Raw genomic sequence first — 24,543 nt, forward strand, 5'->3', positions numbered from 1 at the left:
CCCTCCCAGGTTCATGCACAGGAGACATGCAGTCTTCGGGAACAGGGCTTGTCTAAAGCCCCCAGCAGGCTCTGCTTCAGGGCTGGAGGGGCCCCGCTCTCCTCTCCACCTCCTCTCACCGGCCGCTCCCTGCCAGGCCACGCCTCAGCCCCACCTGCCTGGTTTTGGAGACTAGTGGGCTCCTTCTGGAAGGCTCCCCATGCCTACGCGCCCAGCAGGCACAGTGGAGCGTGGTTCTTCAGGCCTCCAGGGCACACACCCGCCCCTTACCCTGCCCCTCCCTTGAGGGAGCTGCCTGAAGAGAATGCAGTGGAGAGGGGCCAGATTTGGATCCCATCATGCTGCAGAAGGCCTCGCCCTCTTGACATGGTGTGGTTTGAGAGCCGAGTGGCCAGGTCAAGATCCTGAGCCCTCAGCCTGGGGTCAGGGGAGATGTGGGTTGGGGGCCAGGCCTCAGGTCCCCAGGCAGAGCCCAGGGTATATGGCTCCCTTGGACCCCTTTTCCTCTACTGTTCTCAGAAGGCCCTGGCCTGCTTCTGGCCCTTCAGAGCCCCTGCCTGTTGGGCTCATGGTGTGTGACCAGTGCAGGACCAGGGAGAGGCACTTCTCCTTGTGGGTTTCCCGGGGACTGGGCACTCCATTTCCTCCATGTTGTTGGAACCCCTCCTTCCCCAACCCACAGCCACCGACCTGACTGGGCAGGGCTGCATGAAGAGCCGCGTCTGGCTGTGCTGTCCTTAATTTCCTGGCCAACACTGGGAGGGGTGCTGGAAACTGAGGCATTTGAAGTCCGGCCTCAGAGCAGGAGTGAGGGAGGCAGCGAGGGCTCTGGCAGGATCCTTTCTGCGCTGTCTGCTCTTTCAGCAAACTGGCCCCTGAGGGCTGGACTGGCCTGGGATGCTGATTCCAATCTGAAGTGACCTTTGCTCTTGAGGCTCACAGCTGAGATGAGAGGAGAATTGGGGTGCTCGTTGTGGAAGGAGGTGGAAGCCAGGGCTCCAGCCACCCCTCCCCCACCCCCACAGGGGCCCTCCGAGGGGCCGGGGGAGCAGCAAGGGGAAGGGTAGAAAGTAACTCAGGCTGCTGGGGTGACGGACACCTGAGCTCTGAACACTTGGGGACTAACCTGTGAGATGCTTCTCACCAGAGCATCTGACGAGGGCCGTGTGAGAGGACATTTGGCACCTTCTGCTCCCTCCCCAGGCCCTGCTCTCCTGGCTGTGGCTTTTCAGAGTTTGTTCCCACCGTGGGACTCCAAGGGGCTTCTCCTTGGTGCCCCCACCCCCACCCACTCAGTGGAACAAGAGGCACAGGGCCTAAGAAACAAGATACTTGGGCCAGATCTGGCCCAGGCAGCTGTGTGGCCTTGGACAGGTCACTTTCCTGTCCTGTGCCTGTTCCCCCTCATTGGGTCCTAGCCCTGAGGAGAGCCCCTCCTCATCCCCGCCGGGGCCTTGCACCTGCCCCAGGATTTCAAGAAGGCCCTTGGGCATGAGCAGGGCTGTACATTCGGCACTCACCCTGCTTCTGTGTAGTCAGAGAAGGGGGCCCTAGATGTCACTTGTAGATCAGGAAGGGGTCTTCAGGCTGTGTGTGGTCCCCGGAGAGGCCAACTGCCACTTCCCCCCAGTCCCTCCTGTCTCCATTGGCCAGCTGGGTCTCCTGGGCCACTTGTGATTTCAGAGGGCCCCAAAGGTGTGCACACAGAAGTGGGGGATTTCCAGAGCGCCAGAAACCCTGGCCCACGCTGGCCACTTTGCAGCCTCTGTGCTGGGTGGCCCCTGCCCTGACTGTTAACCCTCCCCTGAGTCTCCCACTTCCTGCCTCCTGCCTGTTCTCTCCCCCTCCCCCAAGTCACAAGGCTGGCTGTGGGCGTGGGGAGGCACAGGCCTAGGGGAGGGAGTTTCCACCTGGATGGGTGCAGTCAGGAGGGAAGGCGTGGGCGCAGGCTCCCTCCTGGGGTCTTCCCGTGAAGCCGTGCGTGGGACTGCGAGGCTCATCGCTTAACAGCTGCCTTCCAGCTGCTCTCCAAGGAAGTCTGGGACCCACGGTAGTGAGGGGCTGCCACCCAGGTTTGCCAGGTGGGAGCGGTGCCCCCGCCTTCCTGCCCAAGCCAAGGTCCGTGCTCTAACCGACTAAGCACTGGCTCACTGTGTTCCAGGGCAGCTGGACCGCCTCTGCCTCTCTCTCGTCCTTCCCTCTGAGGCTGCACAGAGCGAGTCTGTCTGGTGCAGGAGACCCCATCAGAGTAACGGGGGAATGGTGGCAGCTGCTTATACAAGGGGGAGAGGGCAGCCCATCTGTCCTCTTTGGCACCAGTGGCAGTGGGAGGGGGAGTTCTCCGGTCACCCAGCCAGGCCTGGGCAGGGCTGAACAGGGAATTGAGTCCAGCGGGTCTGGCTGTGATGCAGAGGCTCATGGTTCCATGTAGCGTGCTCTTACTTCCCTGATCCTGGACCCAGCTCTGATGTCGCCAGCACGAGGTATCTTCCCCCGACCAGGCTGCCCTGCCTACTACCCTGGCAGCCCCCAAGGGTGGGTGCCAGCAGCTTGGCAATGGGGCAGCCCCGAGGAGCAGGGGCTTCTCCTGGGGTTCTACCTGCCAGGCCCACTCAGGTCCACTCCCCTCACCTGCCTCCTCAGGACTTCCTGACGGACCTGATGATGTCAGAGGTGGACCGCTGTGGAGACAATGAGCACCTCATCTTCCGGGAGAACACGCTGGCCACCAAGGCCATTGAGGAGTACCTCAAGCTGGTGGGCCAGAAGTACCTGCAGGACGCACTAGGTAGGGGGTGCAGGCCGGCAGTGGGCAGAGGGTGTGATGTGCCCACCAGGTCCTCACTGCCCCTCCCTGCCCTCCCGGCTCCAGGTGAGTTCATCAAAGCTCTGTATGAGTCGGATGAGAACTGTGAAGTGGACCCAAGCAAGTGCTCGGCCACTGACCTCCCTGAGCACCAGGGCAACCTCAAGATGTGCTGCGAGCTGGCCTTCTGCAAGATCATCAACTCCTACTGGTCAGTGCTGCCCCGCACGCCCTTTTGGCCCCCCACCCTCTCTCCCATCCTCCTATGGCAGGGTGCCTACAGGGTGCTGGGTGCTGTGCTCGCCCACGTGTGCTTCACCCCATCCAGGCAGCCCGGCAAGGGAGCTCTGCTCCATCATCCCTGACCTACCAACAGGAGAGCTGACGTCTAATAAGGAGGAGCAGGTGACATGCCTGCAGCCTCATGCAACTCCAGTCTGGAATGGGAACCCACCTGCTGTCTGACCTCACTGAGTCTTGCTAGACTGCCAGGGCCCCGTCCTGGTTCTTTTTGGGCTCTCAGATGTAAGGAGCATTCCAAAGTAATGCAGGACATGGTTTGTGCAGTGTTGAAGCCTTCGGTTTGGCAGTCCACTGCACATGCTTGATAGTGGGCATCCTCTGTGCGCCTGGCAGGTGATGTCATAGGTGATGGGGCTGCACCAGGAGCCAGACTGACAGGGCCCTGCTCAGGCCTACCTGGGGCAGGTGGATGCTTCACCTGGGACTCTACCTGTCCACAGGAGCTGGTGCTCACATCACAGGCTTGTGATTGGACCCAGCAGGGGCTTGTGTGGGTGCCTGGACATCAGGCAGGCCTCCTGCTGGGACTGTAGAGAACAAAGGAGAAGGGTTGATCTTCAAACAGAACAGAGGTCTGCAGGCTCCTGGCAGCCCCTGAAAGGAGCAGGGGTGAGCAGAGCAGGTGCTAACGCAGGACTGCAGTCGGGGCCAGAATCAGTCCAGAGCCACTTCCTGCAAGGCTGATGTGCCAGGCATGTGCCTGCTCCTGGGGCACATGGGTCTGGGGGCGAGTGACCTGGTGCCGAGCACAGCCCCATTACAGGTGGCTTGCGGGACTGCGGGGCCAGTCCCTGAGCAGTGGGTCTATTTTTACACTAGAGGAGCTGCCCAAATTTGCTCCAGCTCAGGCCTGCGTCCTCCCCATCTCAGTTGCTCTCCTGACCCCGTTCCCACCCCCTCCCCCAGATATACCTTACTCCTTTCTTTGGTCATATTATTTCCCCTCCTGTTTTAAGGCCTGTATCTGGCTCCCATTTGTGGTCCTCCTTAGGCTCACCCCTCCTGGGCACTCTGTCATAGCTCTGGTCCCATCAGAGTGGGATGCCTGTGTCCGAGTCCATTTCCTGCACACACTGTGAAAACCCTAGGGGCAGGCAGATGCACTGGCTCAGGGCTGGGCACTCAGAAGGGCCTGGGATTGTTTTGCTGCTCCCGAAGGACAGGCAGACACAGGCTGCTAGGGGAGTGGCATCCTCTGGTGGGGGCAGAGCCAATGGGGTGGGCGCCCCCTGCCCAGGTCCCTCTGCCCCAGGGTTGCACACGGTGCTCACCTGGGGCCCACCTGGCCCCTTGAGCTGAGCCAAAAATGACCCCCGGCTCCAGGGGAAGAGGGGCAGCCAGAGTGCCTGAACTCTGGAGCATACTTCCCAGCCTAGGGCCAGGCTTTGTTTTCACCCTCTGCCCCGCTGCTCCCAGGGTGGGCCGGGTGTGGAACGCAGGGAAACATGTCCACAGACAATGATTTTCCATTTCCTCTTTCTGACATTTGTAGAAGCCCAGAGGCACCTCTCAGTTCTGAGCAAGGCCGTCGATAGATGTTATCACTCAGCACCTACCCCCTGCCCAGTCCTCTGCCAGGCACTTCGGGGGCCAAGACTAAAGGTCACCTGCCTTCACTTCCTCTCCAGCCATGTCCTTGTTGGTTTAGCCCCATTCACTACCAGAGCCTGCTGGGCTGGGTTCTGGGCTTGTTGGGCAAAAGCTTTTCAAGTTGCTCAAGGCCTCTTAAGGCCATGAGATGGCTCTGTGAGCTCAGCAGGGCAGGCCTTGTTCTCAGTGAGAGTGAGGAGACCGAAGCCCAGGGAGGGCCAGGCCCTGAGTCAGAGCACCCTGGGCTAGTGAGAGAGCCAGGGGTAGACTGGGTCCAGGGAATACACATCTTCTAGAGTGAAAAGATTGGAAGGCCACTTAAAGGGTCTCACTGTGGCCGGGTGGGGATGCCTAGTGGAGAGAGCCCCCAGCCGGTGCTGGGCCCCCTGCCCACACTCAATCGTGGCTGCCTGGGGAGGTCGCTGCCTCTCCATCGAGAAAGCGGGGAGCTGTGTTCTCACTCAAGGTCAGGATACTCCCGTCTTCTTGATCATGCCCAGCTCTGCTGAAGCCCCCTAGGGCGTCCCTGCTGCTTCCGCTAGCCGAGCCCGCGCTCTGTGCCTGCACCGTGCTGTCCCTGTGCCCCTGCGCTCTGCGTGGTGGATGGCGGAGCGATGGGCTCAGAGGACTCGGGCGGCGGGTGGAGTGGCGCTGGAACTTGGCTCCCTTGGACCTGGGACCAGGTCTCTGCTCTGCCCCCTGCCTGACCCTTGGGCCCACCCCCGCCTGTCCCTGCACAGCGTCTTCCCACGGGAGCTGAAGGAGGTGTTCGCCTCGTGGCGGCAGGAGTGCAGCAGCCGGGGCCGGCCGGACATCAGCGAGCGGCTCATCAGTGCCTCCCTGTTTCTGCGCTTCCTCTGCCCGGCCATCATGTCGCCCTCACTCTTCAACCTGCTGCAGGAGTACCCCGACGACCGCACTGCCCGCACCCTCACCCTCATCGCCAAGGTCACCCAGAACCTGGCCAACTTTGCCAAGTGAGTGCCACGTCGCCCGACAGGCAGAGTCAGGGCGCAGGCTGGAGCCCGTGGTAGGGGTCTGTCCCCTAGCTGGGCTGTGCCACAGCCCCTGCTTCAGCCCCCGCCATCCTCAGGCCTCCCCCTTTCCCTTCTTCAGAGTAAAATCTCCACACCCCATCCTCTCCCTACTGAAAGTACTTGCCATTTTGCTGTTTCTTTAATTTTCAGAGGTGAGAACACAAGATATTTTTTCCTTCTGCTTCTTTGAGTTACCATTTTATCAGAAGGACTCTGCCATGTACTTAACATTCATAAGCTTCATTTTGAAATGAATGACTAATATGCCTCCGAGGGAGCAGGGCCCATGTCTCCTTACCCTGTCCCCTGTGCTGGACACTTAGGTGGTTTCAGACCATCCTTGTCTAATGCTGCCAAGGCCGTCTTTGCTCCTGAAGCACTTCAGTGTTCTCGCTGTACCTCGGCCGAGCAGGTGGAAACAGAAGGGCTGGGTCATCTAGCGCTCTCACCAGGCGTGGATGGAGCCCCCCTCCGGGTCTTCTCTGTGCTGGGCTGTGAATCACGCCTGGTCCCTGCGCTCTTCAGCAGGTGACAGAGCTGTGGTAGAGATGTGCATGGCCTCGTAGGAGGGCCCTAAGCTTGTGGGGAGAGGGGAGAAACTTCCTGAAAGACGTGCTTCCCCAGCTATGTGTCAGGGTGAAAGGCAGCAGCAGCAGCCGCGGGGCAGGGCCGGGGGGCTGCGTGCTGGAGGGAGGGACCAGGCGCTGTGAGCTTCCTCAGTCATCCAGTGCCAGGCTGGGGAAGTGGGAGATGAGACCCAAGAGGACAGCAGGGACTTGGAAGCCAGACAGGGCAGTGGGAGCCGCCAAAGGGCTTTGAGCAGGAGAGAGGGTGGCCCTCATCTGTCTGGGTCCTGAAAAGTTCAGCCTGACAGCAGTGGTGCAGGAGGGGTGGAAGGGATCAGGACTGGCAGCCAAGACTGGGAGGAGAGCAGAGCTATGGTTCCCATAAGAGAAAAGTGGTGGAAGCTTTGGCTCAGGAAGGTGGCGGCAACGGGGGGCAGTGGCTGCAAGGTCAGCGGGTGATGAGAAGATAAAGTCAGCAGGTCTGCCGGTTGTGAGAAAGGGAGAGGGAGGAACTGACCACGGCCAGGCTTCCAGCTCAGTCCTCTGCTGGATGGTAGTGTCTCCACTTGGGATAGGGAGCCTAGGAGGAGGACAGGGGTTTGGGGTGATGGGGATGACTGCACACCTGACTGAGCTGAGGATGAAGGGAGGTGCCTGTGGATGTACATGTCTGAAAGTCAGCAGAGAGACCTGGCCGAGCGTGGACTGAGAGTCATCTGCGCACCAGGCCATTGACACTGAAGGAAAAGAGGAAGGAGACTGTGACCGGCAGTGAATGGAGAGTGAGGTCCAGGAAGGCTGTCTGGACTTAGTCGTGAGGAAACAGGGCCCTGAGCTAGAATGGATTGGGAGGCAGCCAAGGCGGGCAAGGAGGGATGGGAGGTGAGGGGGTCTCGGAAGGAGGAGCCCCTCGATGGCACCTGGGCACTTACCCAGTGTGCTCCATCTCCAGGTTTGGCAGCAAGGAGGAGTACATGTCGTTCATGAACCAGTTCCTGGAGCACGAGTGGACCAACATGCAGCGCTTCCTGCTGGAAATCTCCAACCCCGAGACCATCTCCAACACGGCTGGCTTCGAGGGCTACATCGACCTGGGCCGCGAGCTCTCCAGCCTGCACTCGCTGCTCTGGGAGGCCGTCAGCCAGCTGGAGCAGGTGCCTGTCCGCACTGGGCTGCGATGGGGCAGAGGGCGGGCCGAAGGCCACTGCAGAGCTCGAGGCTGCTCCTCCCCCCAGAGTAACCTGGAGGTCGAAGTGTTCACCTGTGGGGTGTGGGTCAGCAGCCCTGCCCAGGCAGCAGAGCCAGAGGGTCCGGCCCAGGCCCTGTCAACATGCACTGGGGATCTCGGGCACCGTTTCCTCGGTGAGGGTGCCACGTCCACTCGCTGGCACCTGCCGGGGGTGCCTGCTCCGTGTACCAAGGCTTTGGCTGTGCCTCCCGCACACTGGTGTTGAGTAGATGGAGTCCCTGTATGAAGGTGTGCTCCCTACCCGTGAGAAACGTGATCAGGTTTAGCCATTTATCCAAAAACATCTTTGCTATGGGTTTTGATGCCACTGATATGGAAAAGATAGATTCTGAAGATGCTGTACCTCCACGTGTCAGGCGGGAAGCTGCAAACCTTTCCATCTGATGCCCTTGACCATCAGTTGAAATGGTTATTCCCTAGGCACCTCTGACATTGCTGCAGCCACCAGGAGTGCAGCCTCCGTGGCCTGGGGTTCCACTGCCTCCAGCAGCCCTAGCCCACACAGCGAGCAGCTTCTCGGCAGCCAGGGCTGAGCCCGCCAGGATCCACTTCCAGAGCATGTTGCTTTCCAGGGCTCTGGGAGACCATCTCACAGAAGTAGCTACTGCTGAACCAGAGCTGGAGGGCCTCCCTGCTCGTGGCGATCCCTGGAGGTGGCCCCTCAGGGCGCTGTGGTGTACAGCCTTCTAGATAGATCTGTGCGTGTGTTAAGTACACACACAGGCAGAGTTGTTTCCTTTTTAAAGTGAGAACTTCCGTGCACTACAGAGCGTGCTTCTCACTCCCTCTGTCGTGGGCATCTCTCTACAGTGGTACCTGCTGCACTGCCACTGCAGCCTTTCTGATGGCCACGGACCGTTCCATCACACGACTGCATTGTTATTTCACTGGCCTCTCAGATTAGTCCCAGCTTTTCACTACAAGCAGACTCGCAGTCCTTTCTGCTCACTTATATCCATGGGCTGCGAGAGACCCAGGAGGGAGAAATGGAAATGAGGGCCAAGGCCCCCTCTTCCTCCACTGCTGCCAGCACCAGTCACTCTACTGCCACCACTTACTGAGTCCCTGTGCCAGTCATTGTCCTCTGTATCTGCGCAGCCAGGCAGGGAGTACAGAAGATGGTCAGCAGCTGTCACAGCTAACAGAGTTGCAGCAGGATTTAAAATGGAGCTGTTTGCCGCTGACATCTCTTCTCTCTTGACTACCCGAGTTTTCACGCTTTCTTTTTGCACAAAGCCCTGGGTGGGAGCTGGTGCATGAGCAGGTGCAGGCTGCGTCCCCTTCCCCCAGCCTGGAGCCCTTAGCATTGTCCATCTCAACCAAGACAGTGTGTTTCAGATGCCCAGGTGCCACCCTCTGCGTGACCAGTCACCTGTTACTCATCTGATAGGCGTGTGGTGGTGCCTGCTCTGTACCTGGGCCATCATCACTGGAGCTCTGGTGTCAAAGTGGGTCAGGCCCCAGCCCACCCTGTGGAGTAGGTGACGTGGGCCAGGGCTGTCCCAGAAGCCTCTCGGATGGGGAGGTGCAGGTGGGGAAATTCGGGTATTCCTTGTGGGCTTCTCTCTCTGCGGGGGCACCGAGGTAGGATGAACTAGGGTGAGAGGCTGGAGCTAGGTCAGCGTTTCTCCTATGGGCTTCACCCCGTCTCACAAATATCCAGGGAGCTGGTAAAAATGTAATTTGCAATTTCTGGGCTCCTTCCCCCCTCCCAGACCTGTTGGATCTGACTGCAGGGGAGGGCGGCCTGCATTTCTGACCGGCTCCGTAGCAGTTCTGAACATAGTGACTGCAGTGCACTTGTCCTCCCCAGGTGGCCCCCGTGGGTCACACCTGCCTCTTGCTGTGTCTTTGCAGAGCATTGTATCCAAACTGGGGCCTCTGCCTCGAATCCTGAGGGATGTTCACACGGCACTGAGCACCCCAGGGAGTGGACAGCTTGCAGGGACCAACGACTTGGCCTCCACACCTGGCTCCGGCAGCAGCAGCATCTCAGCTGGGCTGCAGAAGATGGTGATCGAGAATGATCTCTCTGGGTAAGAACCGCTCGGCACGCTGGGTGTTGTGGGGTACACGTGCAGGCAAGGTGCAGCCCATCTGCAGTCTCATTTGGAGAAGAAGCCTGCACAGGTGTTCATAAACAAGCTGAGGGAGACTCATGTTTTATAGGCAGGTGGTCAACTTCTGTTTGGGAAGTATCAGGGGAGGCTCTCTGGTGGAGGTGGTACTATAGTTCTGAGCCTTTTAGGAAAAGTAACATTCCCATTGGTGGAAAAGGCATTCTAGGTAGAGGGACTAGTGCAGACAAAGGACTGGAGAAAGGTAACATCTTTTGATGAAGAACAGTTACAACACCTCCACATCACTGGGTGGTGTTAAAAATACTTGTTTTCTGGTATCTCCTGGACCTGAATCAGAATCTCCAGAAGTGGTGCTCCAGGGTGTATGTTTTCAAGAGGGGCTCAGGTAAAGCAAGGCTTAGAGGCTGGGAGCCTGGGAAAACTAGAGAGGTGCTGAGGTCCAGCCCCAGGACGAGTGGCCTGTAAATAAAACACACCCCTCCACAGTGGAGGGGGAGGTGAAGTGTTCTCGAGTGTTGACATCAAAAAGAGGGCGTTCCTTTGAAAACCTAGGCATTTGTATTGAACTGTTTATGCCCCGTTCCTGTACTTCCCCCCCTTACCGGGGCCATCTTGGAGCAGCTGGTGAGGATGAGGCTGGAGCAGCAGAGTTGGGAGCTGTCTCGTTCTGAGGTGGTGGCAGCTGCGAGAGGCTTTTGGCAGGCTAGGGCATTGCGATCAAGGACCTGGGGGGTGTGGTGTGTGGGACTGGAGGCCCAGGAGGAGGCCGGAGGTGCAGAGATCTTGATGCTCCTTCCAGGGTCCTCCTGAATCTTGAGGGGCCATTCATTCAACCTGCCGAGTGAGGCAGAGCAAGCCTTCAGGTGGGGACACACACCTTGGCCAAGAGGTGGCCGGGCACATGGGTTCTTGGGAGACCTGACCTTGCCATCTGGCTGGATAGCCAAGGCCCATGGCTGGTCAGCTTTCTCCTGGCTCTGTCTACTGCCCTTGTCCACTTCTTCTAGGCCCACAAGTACTGTGGCTGTGAGTGGCCGTGGCCTGCCCTGCCTGAGTCCCATCACTTGGGGCTTGGCACTTCCTCTCCATCCCAGGCTAAGCCAACTCCATTCCAAGCCTCTGTGGAACCCCCAGGTTCTTGCTACCTCCAGCCCAGAGCCCTGTTCACCGCTCTACATCCTTATTCCCAAAGCCCAACTGGCCCCACCACTCTGCCTTCTTCCAGGAAGGGGCCAGAGAGAGGCTGAGGCACTGGGGGAGAGAATGGCCTGCCACTGCAGGTGCAGACCCTCCCCTCCTGAGTCACACCTTGAGAATCCTCCTCTGATTCCTTGTTTTTGCCGGAAACACCAGCCCCCGCCTGCCAGTCAGACAAGAGGTGGCAGCAGGAGGCTGCAGAGGAGGCTTCTCTCTGTGCAGGCCCCCACTTAGGTTATCAGTCTGATTAGGAACAAGAGGGAAGAGGCAAAAGGAGCCCCCGCGGCTTTGAAGTCGGAGTTCTCAGTGCAGGGCCCTTGGATAGCAGAGAGCCAGTGCACTGTGGGTTTGGGTTTAGCTAAGGGAAATTTTCCAGAATACTCCACACCCCAGAACCCACTGTCCCGAGGTGCAGCTGAGCAGGGAGAGAGCCTGCGGGGCAGCCTGGCCTGACGCTGGCATTGCGGGCCCCTAGTGCAGAGGACTGTGCGGGAGCAGCCATCGCGGCCCCTCAGCCCTCGTGGTGGCTTCTGCCAGGATCAGCTGCCAGCCTGTGGTTTGGCTTTGCAGCTGGGCCTCTGTTCCTGGGACTCTCCCATTCTTGCTGCCCCGCCCTCCCCTCCCTTGCCTCCCCTCCCCTGCCTTCCCTCTCCTCCCCGCCCTGGCTCAGGCCGTGGGCGGCAGGTTGGCGGGGCTCTCGGTTGGGACCCGCCTCGGCCGCATTCACAGTTCTTCTCTCCCCCTTCTTTCCCTGTGTGTGCTTGTCTCCCTGCAGTCTGATAGATTTCACCCGGTTACCGTCTCCAACCCCCGAAAACAAGGACTTGTTTTTTGTCACAAGGTCCTCCGGGGTCCAGCCCTCACCTGCCCGCAGCTCGAGTTACTCGGAAGCCAACGAGCCTGATCTTCAGATGGCCAACGGTGGCAAGAGCCTGTCCATGGTGGACCTCCAAGACGCCCGCACACTGGACGGAGAGGCGGGCTCCCCGGCGGGCACTGATGCCCTCGCCACTGACGGGCAGGCACCTACCACTCAGCTGGTGGCTGGGTGGCCGGCCCGGGCAGCTCCGGTGAGCCTGGCAGGGCTGGCCACGGTGCGGCGGGCAGGCCAGACGCCGACCACACCAGGCACCTCAGAGGGCGCGCCGGGCCGGCCCCAGCTCTTGGCACCGCTCTCCTTCCAGAACCCTGTGTACCAGATGGCGGCCGGCCTGCCGCTGTCTCCTCGCGGCCTCGGCGACTCGGGCTCTGAGGGCCACAGCTCCTTGAGCTCCCACAGCAACAGCGAGGAGCTGGCGGCTGCCGCCAAGCTGGGAAGTTTCAGCAGTGCCGCTGAAGAGCTGGGGCGGCGCCCCGGGGAGCTGGCGCGGCGGCAGATGTCGCTGACTGAGAAGGGCGGGCAGCCCACAGTGCCCCGCCAGAACAGCGCCGGCCCCCAGCGGAGGATCGATCAGCCGCCGCCTCCACCCCCGCCGCCACCTCCTGCCCCCCGCGGCCGGACACCACCCACCCTACTGAGCACCCTGCAGTACCCCCGGCCCTCAAGCGGGACCCTGGCATCAGCCTCACCCGACTGGGCCGGCCCTGGAGCTCGGCTGCGGCAGCAGTCCTCCTCCTCCAAGGGCGACAGCCCGGAGCTGAAGCCTCGTGCGGTGCACAAGCAGGTCAGTGCCGTCGGTCAGAGGGCATGCCCAGCTCTCTTGCCTGGGGGGCGGTCTTACCCCGTGTCGTGCTGCTCCTCCTGGTCATGTCACCTCCACCCGCAGCCAGCCGCCATCCCATGCTAAATGATGCCACATTTGGCCCCATCCCACCACCCTGCCCTACCCTGCACATCACCACCCCCTCCCCCAGGCTCCACGGGCCCCTACCTAAGTCTTGCAAATGAGGGCACTGTAGCCTGGGGGACTCTCTGCCAGTTCCCTCAGAGACATCTGGGGTCAGGGAGGAAGAAGGAGGGGTCCATCCACCTCCAGTTCCAAGCCTGTTGAAGCCCGACCAAGAATAAGAGTTGGCATGGCCCCCAGGAACCCCTCCCTGCTCTGAGCTGGTCTCCTGGGCTTTCCACGCAGTAGGCAAAACAGATGTGCTTTGGGTTGGGCACCTGACCTACCAGGCCAAGCTCACTGGCTCTCAGCTGGGTGACAGAGAGCCATGCTCAGGCCACCTGGGCTGTTGACTTCAGGTTGCCATCTAGGAGTTGGGAGTTCCCTGGGCCAGGGGCTGCGTCCGAGGTGCCTAGTCAGCTGAAGCTCCCCTCTGAGCCACTCGCCCCCATGGCTCACCCGGGATCCCTCCCAGTCTTCCCTCCAGCCCCTCACAGCTGTGTTTCATCGCAGGGCCCTTCACCCGTGAGCCCCAATGCCCTGGACCGCACGGCCGCCTGGCTCTTGACCATGAACGCGCAGTTGTTAGAAGACGAGGGCCTGGGCCCTGACCCCCCCCACAGGGATAGGCTAAGGAGTAAGGACGAGCTCAGCCAAGCAGAAAAGGTAAAGCCGGACCCTGGCAGCTCCGGGCAGGGCGGGCTGCCTCCCCGCGGTGGCTGGCGGGATTCTGCCCGCTGGAGCCCTGAATACGGGGCCCTCCTTGTTCTCACAAATGGCCAGTCCCTTCTCAACTCCCTGGTCCCACATGAGGACAGCAGTCAGTGGAATTTGGAGGATTTAGCTTAAATCTGAGGTGTCTATATGGGCTGTACGGAGACTCACCTAGAAATTGTACTGAATCCAGACTCAGGAGGCATCTTCCCTCAGTGACTGGGCAGCCGAGCTTCTGAGAATCTAAGACTTGAGAATGTAGGACTTGGGGGTCTAGGGTGCCAAAGAAGTGCATGGAGACCTTTGGGGGAGCCTTATGCACGAAGAGGCAGAGACGTGGGTTCACAAGACAGTGGGGAGAGGCTCCCCAGCCAGGCTCTTCCACTCCAGGATCGTGCCGACCCATGGCCTGGCGCTCTCCCAGTCCCCATTTCCGCAGGGTCTAGGGCAGAAACCCAGGGAGGGGTGCTGTCAGGTTGCTACTGAGGTATTCTCTTCCTTTCAGGGGAAAAATATTGGCCCTAAAACATCTACATCCCACCCCATCACACATCTAGCATGGTGGGCAGCAGGGTAAGCCAGTTCTCCAGAATTATTTTAGTTACTGTGGCAGCTGCTCTGGGTCCACATCTGGTCCTGATCTCCTCCTGGAGGCCAAAACCCAGGTTGATGCTGGACCCAGGCCGAGGCCCCCCACTTACCGTGGGTGCCCTCACCCTCCTTGGCCTCAGGAAAGCCTGTAGCAGCCTTTCAGGCGAGGACACGGAGGTCAGGGGTCTGCACTCCCTCTCCCTGGCCTGGGGCCAGGTCCATGTCCATGCTGCATTCCGCCGCCTCCACCATCCCCTTGGTGCACTGCATCCACCTGCTTTCACCATTATTATGTGAAGGGGACCAGGGGACAGGGAGCACAGTGCTCCAAGAGCCAGCATTTGGGGAGCAAAGAGGGCCAGTCTCAGCCCAGGCTCTGTGCCTTTCCGAGACCACGTTCCCCTCTGTGGATTGCAAGGTTTGCCCGAAAGATTTCAAGAGTTAGGCAGCCGGAGTGTCCTCTTTCCTAGGCCAGATGAGCTGCTGCTTCTCTCACTGTCTTGCTATTAACTCTCGCAGGAGTTCTCTCAAGCTTCCTGGAGACCGGGTCCTGCCTTTGTCAGGGAGGGCCCTCCTGACCCCTTTCTGACCAGCCGAGCAGAGGGCTCGGGATGGGGCTGTTTCTCCTGGAGCTGGGCTTTTTTATGGGTCCAGCTTTGCTTCAGGAGTTAGGTTTGGGGTGGGATTGGGGTCTCTCCACAGTCTGCCTTCTGAGCTCTGGGCAGGCCTTGCTGATGAGTGAATCGGGCTCCCGTTGCCTGGGGCTCAAGAAGAGGCTTTTCCTGCCTCCCCCTTCCCTGTATTCTCACGGCCCCCAGCCGCCAACCCCTTGATTCCCGTGTTGACCTTGCCTCTCCCTCGGTCCAGCTCACCCGGCCTCCCGGCTCGCTGCTTCTCTTGCCACTTTACATGTCCCTTCTCTTCCCCGAAGGTTGAGTCAGATCTGGAAAGCTCTGGACCGCCTTGCCTTTATCTGTCCCCTCACTTCCCACGCCACTGCCATGGCTTTAGGGACAAATCAAGGCTGGGACCTCACCCTGCCAGTCACGCACTCTACTCTCCGTGTGATTGGGTCACTTGCTTTCTGGGCCTCAGTTTCCCCTCCTATAGAGGCTCTACCTCTCAGAGCACTGTCAGAACTCCTGAATGTACCCAGGAGGTTTTTAACCTTTGTTAATTATGAAAAGCTCAAGATCCTTACTTCTGAGATCTGGGTTTGAGTCTTCATCCCCCTCGTAACTGTAGGGTCAGGCTAGGGGGTGGGAGAGCCCTGGACAGGGGACAGGCTTTTAGTCTCACCTTGGCCTCTCTGCCTGGGCTCCTTGGGCGTTCCCCCCGGGCGAAGTGGGCTGGGATGGACCCTGGGCATTCTGAGCCGGGCTCCCTCCTGCCCCGTGCCCTCGCTCAGCTCATGAAGCTGTGCTCTCTGTCCTGGGTGCTGTGCCCGTGGCACGCTGCCCTCCTGGCAGGACCTGGCAGTACTGCAGGACAAGTTGCGAATCTCCACCAAGAAGCTGGAGGAGTATGAGACCCTGTTCAAGTGCCAGGAGGAGACAACACAGAAGCTGGTGCTGGAGTATCAGGCACGGCTGGAGGAGGGCGAGGAGCGGCTGCGACGGCAACAGGAGGACAAGGACATCCAGATGAAGGGCATCATCAGCAGGTGAGGCCAGCCAGGTCCTGCTCTGGGCCCAGTCCTGGCCCAACACACGCACAGGGGGCAGGGCTGCAGGATGAGCTGAGTGTGGAGAGAGAAAGAGTGTCCCAGGTGGTGGGGACAGTGTGGCACAGGCCTGGAGGTGGGAGGTAGCCTGGAGTGTGGGGAACCCACACGGTACAACGTGTGTTGCTGGTGGAATGTAAAGCTGGCCTGGCCGAAGTGAGGTCGGCTAAGGCAGCTTGCAGAGGGCCTGGGGCCTGCGTTTTCTTGGCGAACACTCGGGGGAGATGAGAAGCTGGATAGGACTGCCAAGGACAGTGAGGACCCAGCCCAGGGCAGGAAAAGTAGGAGTGGATGTCAGCTCCATGCAGTGGGTGTAAGCGGGAGGTGGGAGGGAAGGAGCAGGCAGGATAACCCAATTTTTACCAGGAGCATCTGGATGTGTCATGGTGCCAGTTACTGGGATGGGAAACTTTGGATGGGGAGGGGGAGAGATGGTGCCCGTTTGGGGTATGTTGAATTTTAAGGTGCCTTTGGGTTGTGGAGGAAGATTTCAGGGGGACCATTGGTTTTAACGCTGACTCTCAATTTCATTGATGGCTTTTATTTCACCTTTATTTCTGTGTTGATTCCCATCTCTCTCTCCTCTCTCCCCCTACTCACAGGTAGGGTGGATACACCCTCCTCCATGTCTGCAAGCAGGAAATATAGTCAAAGTGTAGCATCCAGGCCAGCCCCCAGGGTCCCAGTCCTGGAGTTTGCTTCCTTATGACAGCAATACCAGGTGCAGGAGGAACCTGGATTTACAGCTTGTTTGTTCACATGGTGCAAGAGCCTGTCATGTGGGTAGATTCAGCAGGTGTGCAGTCGCTGGGATGTCACCCCACCTGGCCTCATGCTTTGCCCAGTGTAAAAATCCTCCCCCAGTGCCCTCTATTTAGGTCACCTTTTCTCTGCTTCTAGTCAGTTTCATTTACTTGTGACTGGTTCTTTGTGAAGTGGTTAATTAGCATGAGCAGAGGGCCTGTAAACAGGGTGACTGGAAACCCACTGTTCACTTGACTGCCAGCCGTCTTCTTGGCTCACCTCATATATGTGGTTCCAAGAATGAAAGCACTTCTCAGCCTCACTACCTCCTCCTCATCCTGTGTGTTCTCTGAGAATTGTGTGCTCTTGAGTTCAGTTTACAGCACGGAGGAAACACACCAGGATTGGTTTACGTTCTCTCTGCCGTAAATGTCCGTTAGGTCAATTTGGTTGACAGTGCTGTTCAAGTCTTCTCTATCCTTACTGGTTTTTCCGTGCACTTGTTTACTGTTCTTCTATTAACTACTGAGAAAAGGATATTGAAGTTTCTAGTAATTACAGATTTGTCTATTTCTCCTTTCACTTCTGTTGGTTTTTGCTCTGTGTACACGGAAACTAGTGCATATACACTTAGGCTTGTTAAGTGCTGTTGATGAACAGAGACCTCTTTATACAATCACCTGATCTCATAATATTCCTTGCTTCAAAATCTACTTTGTTTGATATTAATATCACTGCCCTAACTTTCCTTTGGTTGGTATTATCCTGATACATCCTTTTCCATTTCTACGCTTTTAACCCAACTATATCCCTCTATATAAAGTGAGTTTCTGTGACACACATTTTATTATTCTTGCTTTTTAACTGATCTGACAGTTTCTGCCTCTTAATTGGAGTGTTTAGACCATTCACATTTAATGTAATATAATTACTTTTAAATCTGTTATTTTGTTGCTTGTTTCTATTTGTACCATCTGTTTTATTCCTTTTCTTGCCCTCTTTTGGAACATTTTTTACAAGCCCTTTTTATCTGCTTCATTGGGGTATTAGCTATATCTTGTCGCTTCAGGGCAGGGGTTGGAAACTTTCTGTAAAGGGGCAGGTAATATTTTAGGCTTTGTAGGCCGTGTAACTCAGCTGTTTTAGCAGGAGTATGTGTGTGGTGTGGCTTTTTACCAAAACTAGCAGTGGACCCCATTTCTGCTCTTAACCCTGGCTATAATAGTAGGAACTCTGGTAGTATCTTTGTCCTTCCATACTTAATGTATCTTTTTTCTCTTGCTGTTTTAAAGATTTTTTTTCTTTATCATTAATTGCCAGCAGTTTGATTATGATGCGCCTTGGCATGTTTCCTTTGTGTTTCTTGGGTCTGTTGAGCTCTTGGATCTGTGGGTATGGAGTTCTGCCTCCCCGGTCTGTTTCCTGGGACTCTCATCACACGTACGTTAGGGTGCTTTACATTGCCCCACATCCCACTGACACTCTGTTGTATTCTTTTTTCTTTTTTTTTGTTTTTTTGTGGGTTTTTTTTGTTGTTGTTTTATCTTAGATTATTACTGTGTCTTTAAGCTCACTAGTTATTTCTTCTTCAATGTCTAATCTGCTGTTAATCCTAGCCAGTATTTTTTCATTTTGGATGTTGGATTTTTTGCCTCTAGGTTTTCAGTTTGGTTTAAATCCCATCCATTTCTTCTCTTATGCTCATGTCCTCTGTTTTCTTGAACATGTGGAATGTAACAGTTGTCTTAATGTCCTTGTTTACTGCTTCTGTCATCGGACGTTTGAGTCTCTTTTCATTGCTCTTCTCCCTGGTTCTGGGTGATACTTTCCTGCTTCTCTGTGTGCTGGGTGATCTTCGGTTGTTCGCCAGATACTGTGACTTATGTAGCTCCTGGATGTTTTGTGTTTCTTAAATACTTCGGGGCTTTGTTTTAGGACATAGTGAGGTGATAAGAATCAGTTTGATCCTTCTGAGGCTTACTTTTAAGTTTTGTTGGGGCAGATCCTGGACAGTCTTCAGTCTAGGCCTAATCTGGCTCCGCTGTTGAGGTTTCCTTTTGGGCAGGGGTTGGAGACTTTCTGGGGTTCTCCCTGATGCCCCTGTGTAGTACATCTTCCCACACTGCCTGGAAGGATCATAAACTGTTCCTGGGGTGGTTTTGTGTACTCTTTTCCAATGGTTTTTGCACCTGCCTGGCTGTTCTCCCACAGGCATGCAGACCAGTCCTCAGCCAAAGCCCCAGGGGTACCCCTCAGGAGACAGGCGGAGTCCTCTGCATTTCCTTCTCTGTGGCACTGCCCCAATAAAGCTTTCGTGCCCTCCCTCCCCTGCCCCACGGTCTCCTTAACTCCCTGTCATCACCTCCCTCCTTTGCCTGCCTGGACTCCCAGCAGTGGGCGGGGCTCACCTTGTGTGTTCCCTTCCCTTGGGAGTCACTGTACTGCACTACACTGCCTGTTCAGTGTCTGGAAATCTTTGTTTCATAAATTTTGTCCAGTTTTCTGGTTTTTTTTTTTTTTAAATGGCAGGAGGTTAAATCCAGTGCCTGTTACTCTACCACAGCTGGAAGCAGAAGTCTCTCCCTCTTCCCCGCCTCCTTACAGGCTTTGCTCAGTGTCTTACCTTCCTGTGACAAGAAAGGCCCTCTTGGCGTGACCCCACACCCCTTCCTCCTGATCATCACTCCTCAACCCCTGATCCCACTCGCTTTTCACGACAGCCCTGCTGTACCTGCCCCAGCACTGCTGACCTCCCTGTGCATCTCCTGTGAAATGGACTGAGTGCTCGCCTGGGATCAGCTGCTCCGCTGGGCTGGAGAAGCAGTGCGGGTGGAGACAGATACAAAGCAGTGGGTGAGCTCGTCTGAGAGGAGCATCGAGCTCGAAGAGTAGGGAACTGAGGCAGAGCCCTGTGGAGCCCTGACGTCCTCGAGGCGTCTGCAGAGCAGTGGCCTGGGAGCTGGGACCCAGAGAGCGTAGGGTCCAGAAGCTAAAGGAAGAGGATAGGAGTGATGAGCAGTGAGTGACAGGTACCTGAGAGACAAGCAGGTGAGGCCAGAAAGGGTCTCAGGGACGGAGCAGCTGGCAGCAGACTCACACTGGCCCTAGTTCTCAGCTTCTGTAGACCGTGTTCCTCACATCTCCTGTGCTCATTACCCCTCCAGCAGGCCTTGCTTGTCCTTCGGATGTAGGTGTAGAATCCGGTGTGGGCACCCCCACCCCACCCTCCGAGGTGGTTAACTACTTCCTGTTCCCTGTTCCCTTGGCCCCTGAGCTTCCCATGCAGAGCGTAGCGGCTGTCTCCCTTCCTGTGTCCCCGCTGACTTGTGACTTAATCTTGCTGCCTCGAGTGCCTGGCACAGCCTCAGTGAGGAGAGTGGGTGGAAAAACCTCCAGAGCCCTTCAGGGCCTTCGTTTCCTACTCATATCAACTGCCTGGTTCTGGGGTGTGGTGAGGACCTAACACCCACTCCTACCCTCTCGGCTCCTGGCAGAACATCCGGAAAGGGGCAGCCCCAGGGGCTCCTGGGGCAGGTGTACTGTAAGGAAGGAGCAGGCTCAGCCCATGTCAGTCGCGGGGGGCAGCTGGAGGGCCTCTGTCCCAGGCAGGTGTGGGCAGTGTGGCCCAGGAGGTGCTCTCTTAGTGTGTCCCTCTGTGCGGGTGTGATGGCTTGTTCCCACCTGGCTCCACACCCACCTCAAATCACCTGCTCCCTCAAATGCAGCCTGACTGTCCTTGTCTCTGGCGGCAGGTTGATGTCAGTGGAGGAGGAGCTGAAGAAGGACCACGCGGAGATGCAAGCAGCTGTAGACTCCAAACAGAAGATCATTGATGCCCAGGTGTGGGGCTCTGGCCTTTTGCCACAGGTGTTAGAGGACCTGGGATAAGGAGGGGGTGACCTTGGCTTCTTTATGTCCTCAGTCATGCCCCACTATAAAAGCTAAGGAGGCTAGAAGACCAGGATCTCTGCTCCAAGAAGTCAGACTTGAGGGTCTCAGTGGACTACAGGCTCACCAGGACAGGCTGTGAAAGGGGTGGGGCAACTTGGTGGGTACTGCCTTTCACCAGGGGTCCTGACCAAATAGTGGAAGCTTTTGGGAGGGGAATGGGGAAGTCTGGGGGTGACAGAAGGCTGGTCAGGGGGAGCAGGGGAGCTCTTGTTGAGAGCCGTGGCTTCCCAGCCACATTGAGAGGGGAGACATAAAAGACCCTGGCCTCCAGTCTCCTTCACTCAGGTCTGCACTCTTATCCTCTCAAGGGACAACCTTGCTCAGTCTAGAAACTGCACAGACTGACCGGGAGCTGTGACCTGTGTCACACACATGCACGCTCTGTGAGTGAGGCCTCCTGCCCTCGGGGCGCTGGTGCATGACAGCACTGGGGCTGCTCTGTTTGGGTGAGAAGCAGGTGACGAGGTAGGGACATTAGGGAGGCAGGCCTGAGGAGGCCTTGGTCCTTGATGGCGAGACCGCCTCTTCTCCAGCAGGCCCACTGCCCTTCCCATCCTTCACACGTGGTGACCTGCAGGCTGCAGCCCCCCCAGCACTTCTTGGAGGTTTCCACAGCCCCCAGGAGATCCTTTGGCCTAGGAGCCCATTCCATGACCCCCACTAACGCCCCCTTTGTCCACAGGAGAAGCGCATCGCCTCCCTGGACGCTGCCAACGCCCGCCTCATGAGTGCCCTGACGCAGCTGAAAGAGAGGTACAGCATGCAAGCCCGTAACGGCATCTCCCCCACCAACCCCACCAAATTGCAGATTACTGAGAACGGCGAGTTCAGAAACAGCAGCAATTGTTAACCTGCCCGAGGAGAGGGAGGACCGAGGTGGCCCAGGGCGGGGGCGCAGCCTGGGGAGGAGCAGCCCCAGCGCAGGGGGCCGGAGGCCGCGGCCCGCCTCCCCTCTCCACCCCGCGGTCCAGGAGGCGGCTGCAGAGGGAGCCGCGAGAGACTGGCGCAGCGTGAGCGGGTCAGCGGCCCGCTCCCCGAGAAGCGTGCTCAGTGTAGGCCAAAGAGACTGCAGGCTGGGGAGTGGGGACAGCCTGGTGGGAGCAGGGGGCCTGCCACAACGTGTCTCTGCTCGTTGTTGAATCTGGTGTGCGTCACCTTTCCTCCTTGACCTGGCCAAGTGCATGTACCCCCACACCCTCCCCAGGGAGGGGCCCGGAGAGGTGGAGGGTCGAAGAGCCAGGAACCTACTCCTCATGGCTTCCCCTCACCTCCCCAGGGGCCCAGGGCTCCCAGGCAGCCAGGCCCTGCCCTGTGGGACCTGCCTTCCGTTCCAGGAGCTGACAGGGCGGTCGGCAGGCAGGCAGGGAGTGGGTGGGGAGGACGGAACTGCCAGAGTTCTGGGTCCCCTGCCCGTCTTCACCCTGAGCACCTGCCACTGCATGCGCAGGGAGCCTTCTTGGCTGTGAGGAACCGAGGATTCACCCCCACACCTGTCCCCAACTTCCCTAACTTGTTCTGCCAAATAAACCCAATGAGGATCACAGCTCGCTCTTCTGGGCCCTCGTGCCTGTAGGAAGATCCAGAGCCTCCCTCCCTTGAATCGTGGGCCCGGGCTGATACTCTGGGCGCTGCAAAGCCAAAGACGTGGGCAGAGTTGGCCCCAGTGGCACTGTGCGGTGCCTGCCCTTCTCCTGCAGCAAGTGTCCCAGGCACGGTGGCCCTGCAGGGAGTGGCCAGCTGGTGCTCCCCCGAGAGAGAGGCTGAGCTTTTCTGATTGATGGTTAAAAAAAAATTCTGATGCCCGCAGGCCCTGAGAAGGTGGATAACTGTGATTTTTTTTCCTTTCACAGTATGCATTAGAAACAAAAGCCCGCTTGCTCGCTTGCTGGAACACAGGGGCCTTTTAAATTGAGCGTGTGCACTGCATGGGAAATAGCGGCCCTGGAGGATGTTAGACTTGCTCCCTCTCCAAGACAGCAGCGGCCTGCACCTGGCCCCGTGTGTGCGGCCGGCCTCTGCCTCACCCTCCCGGGCCCCAGCGGAGGACCCAGGCGCTGCAGACAGGGGAGGCGCCCACCCCACGGCTGGGGCTGGTTTCCCTCAGCTCTAGGCTGTTCTGTAGCTTATCAGCCCTCCCCACCCCCGACCCCTTGCGGGACATAGGTGGGCAGGAGCTTGGGCCTCTCTCGTCCATCCCTGTCCCACTCCTCACCCTGGGGAATCTTGGGCAAGAGCTGAGGTGTTTGCCCTGCCGGGAGCCAGGGCTGGGCCAGCTGCCTCAGCCGTAGGAAGCTGAGGAGCCCCTTGGAAAGAGCGCTGAGCCCTTCCTGCCCCCGGGGCTGGAGACACGCTACCAGGGACCAGGTTGCCACAGAGATCCCAAGGAAGGGCAGTGCGGGAGGGGTGGCCCGGACCACGCTGCACCCGGTCCTGGGCCCGCGCTCTGAGCAGGGGCTCTTAGGTGAAAGCTGCAGTTCAGTTAGGCTGGAGACATGCTGGTGGTGAGAGGGCAGGACCCCCCAGGGTCACAGACCTCAGGAGGGAAGCTGTGGGGCTGAGGCCTGACCCCAGTCCTGGCCGCACAGGCGGGGCCTGGCCCCAGTGATGTCCTCCTCTGGTTCAGTCTCGATCCCGCTGCCCAGTGAGCCCTCCCCTCCTCCCTACCCACCTCTCTCCCACCGATGCCTCATTGAGCGACCTCGGACTGAGCGCCTCTTAGCAATACAGGGGGAGGTTCCCAGGGCCTGGGCAAGCCGGGCTCCGGAGGCCAGCAGTGGCCGGTGCTGGCGGCCCTTGGCCTGGGGTTGGAAGCTTTCAGGCCAAGAGCCTTATTTACTTAGTGCAAAAACTGTAAAAGTATACAGACTCTTCACAGATTTTTATCTGAATTGCAAGTCTGACGATTTTTGTAAATGTTCTTGGTGTTTGACTGTAATGTAACTATTTCACCTAATGGTTGTACATAGTCCTTTAGTCCTGTGCTGCCGAGGGCTGCCCGGGACCGCTGCTCTCCGACGGTTTTTATTTTATTTTTAATCTAGAGAACAGTATTGGGCAGGGGGCAGAGGTTGGGGATTTGGGTGTTGGGGGTTTTCCCTGCTTGTGGCATTTACCTGTTGGCTTTGCAGTGTGCTGTCCGGGTGAGGGTGGTGGGGAGATGTGTCCCGCCAGGGTCACACTGAACCTGTGCCCCAGAGGGAGAAGTGAGGGGAGGCAGTCTCTGCTTGGGGAGACCAAGGCCCAGCTCTGCTGGAGAAGGCTCTCCCCTGCCAACAGAGAGGCCCGATTGTTTTGCTTGACTTTTATGTTTAGGGTGAAGGAAACTGCCAAACTTCCATAAGTGAAGACTCCTTCCGACTGCCCAAAAGAGGGGGTGGGGGACCAAGGCCAGAGCTCTGGGTGCCCCCACCCTGCAGAGCATCTGCCTCGGGGCACACCTCCCCGCCCTCCCGTCTGCAGCAGGCAGACTGTCCAGGGAAACAGCCCCTCTTTTCTACACATGGCCTGAGAGCCGCCCCCAGCCCCCACTCCGCCTCCCTGCCCCCCTTTTGTAAGTATGTGAAAAGGAAAAAACGCCAACGCTGGAGTCTTGGCCGGAGTGCCTCCCTCCAGCTGGGGCTCTAACAGTGTAATAATGTACAGAGAGCGTTGTCGGTGTGCTAAGACTGTGTGGCTGTGCAATTTCTGTACATTTGCAATTAGAAATATTAAAGATTTATTTAGCTATTTTAAACCTGGCTCGCCTCTCTCTTCAGCTGGGACTCAGGAGCTTTTCCAGGGGTGGCTCTTGAGTCGTGGGCTGATACTGTTCTTTACCGAGGGGACCCCAGCACTTGGGTCACCCTGGTGGCAGTTGTGGGCAGGGGGATTGCCCCCCACTCCTCCTCCAGCCGGGGTCTCTCCCTTGGCTCTGACAAGCAAGGACAAGGTCTTTGCTGGGCTCCCAGAGCACGGCCCCTGCACTTCCCTGGAGCGGACACCAGCTCCTGCCAGCCTCTGCTTCAAATGCTTTCCAAGCCCCTGAAATCTGTCTCCAGGAGGGAAGAGAGGTTGGTCCAGGATCACCAACCAGTCACTGCAGAGCTAGACCTAAACCCAGGCTTCTGAGACCCGGAAAGTCCTGACACGCGGCGCAGACTCACCTGCAAGGATGAACCCAGGGCCT

General features: G+C 58.0%; 1 protein-coding gene across 14 annotated transcripts in view; it reads left to right on the top strand.

The window, feature by feature from the left end:
- The window catches only part of DAB2IP (DAB2 interacting protein), a 190,099-nt gene extending 165,988 nt beyond the window's left edge, over positions 1 to 24,111 (top strand). For 10 of the 14 annotated variants that reach the window (XM_072960051.1, XM_072960047.1, XM_072960049.1 and 7 more), the window contains 10 exons: positions 2,644 to 2,788; positions 2,873 to 3,017; positions 5,440 to 5,676; positions 7,255 to 7,456; positions 9,409 to 9,587; positions 11,605 to 12,493; positions 13,169 to 13,321; positions 15,430 to 15,623; positions 20,180 to 20,267; positions 21,061 to 24,111. In XM_072960051.1, coding sequence (XP_072816152.1) covers positions 2,644 to 2,788; positions 2,873 to 3,017; positions 5,440 to 5,676; positions 7,255 to 7,456; positions 9,409 to 9,587; positions 11,605 to 12,493; positions 13,169 to 13,321; positions 15,430 to 15,623; positions 20,180 to 20,267; positions 21,061 to 21,228 — 2,400 coding nt within the window. In that variant the 3' untranslated portion in view covers positions 21,229 to 24,111. The remainder of the gene's footprint in view (positions 1 to 2,643; positions 2,789 to 2,872; positions 3,018 to 5,439; positions 5,677 to 7,254; positions 7,457 to 9,408; positions 9,588 to 11,604; positions 12,494 to 13,168; positions 13,322 to 15,429; positions 15,624 to 20,179; positions 20,268 to 21,060) is intronic. The other 4 variants (XM_072960054.1, XM_072960052.1, XM_072960053.1 and 1 more) reach the window with 3 other exon arrangements.
- Positions 24,112 to 24,543: the final 432 nt, after the last annotated feature.

The sequence above is a fragment of the Vicugna pacos genome, chromosome 4 (genome assembly GCF_048564905.1).
Source record: "Vicugna pacos chromosome 4, VicPac4, whole genome shotgun sequence".
In the NCBI taxonomy this organism is placed as follows: Eukaryota; Metazoa; Chordata; class Mammalia; order Artiodactyla; family Camelidae; genus Vicugna; species Vicugna pacos.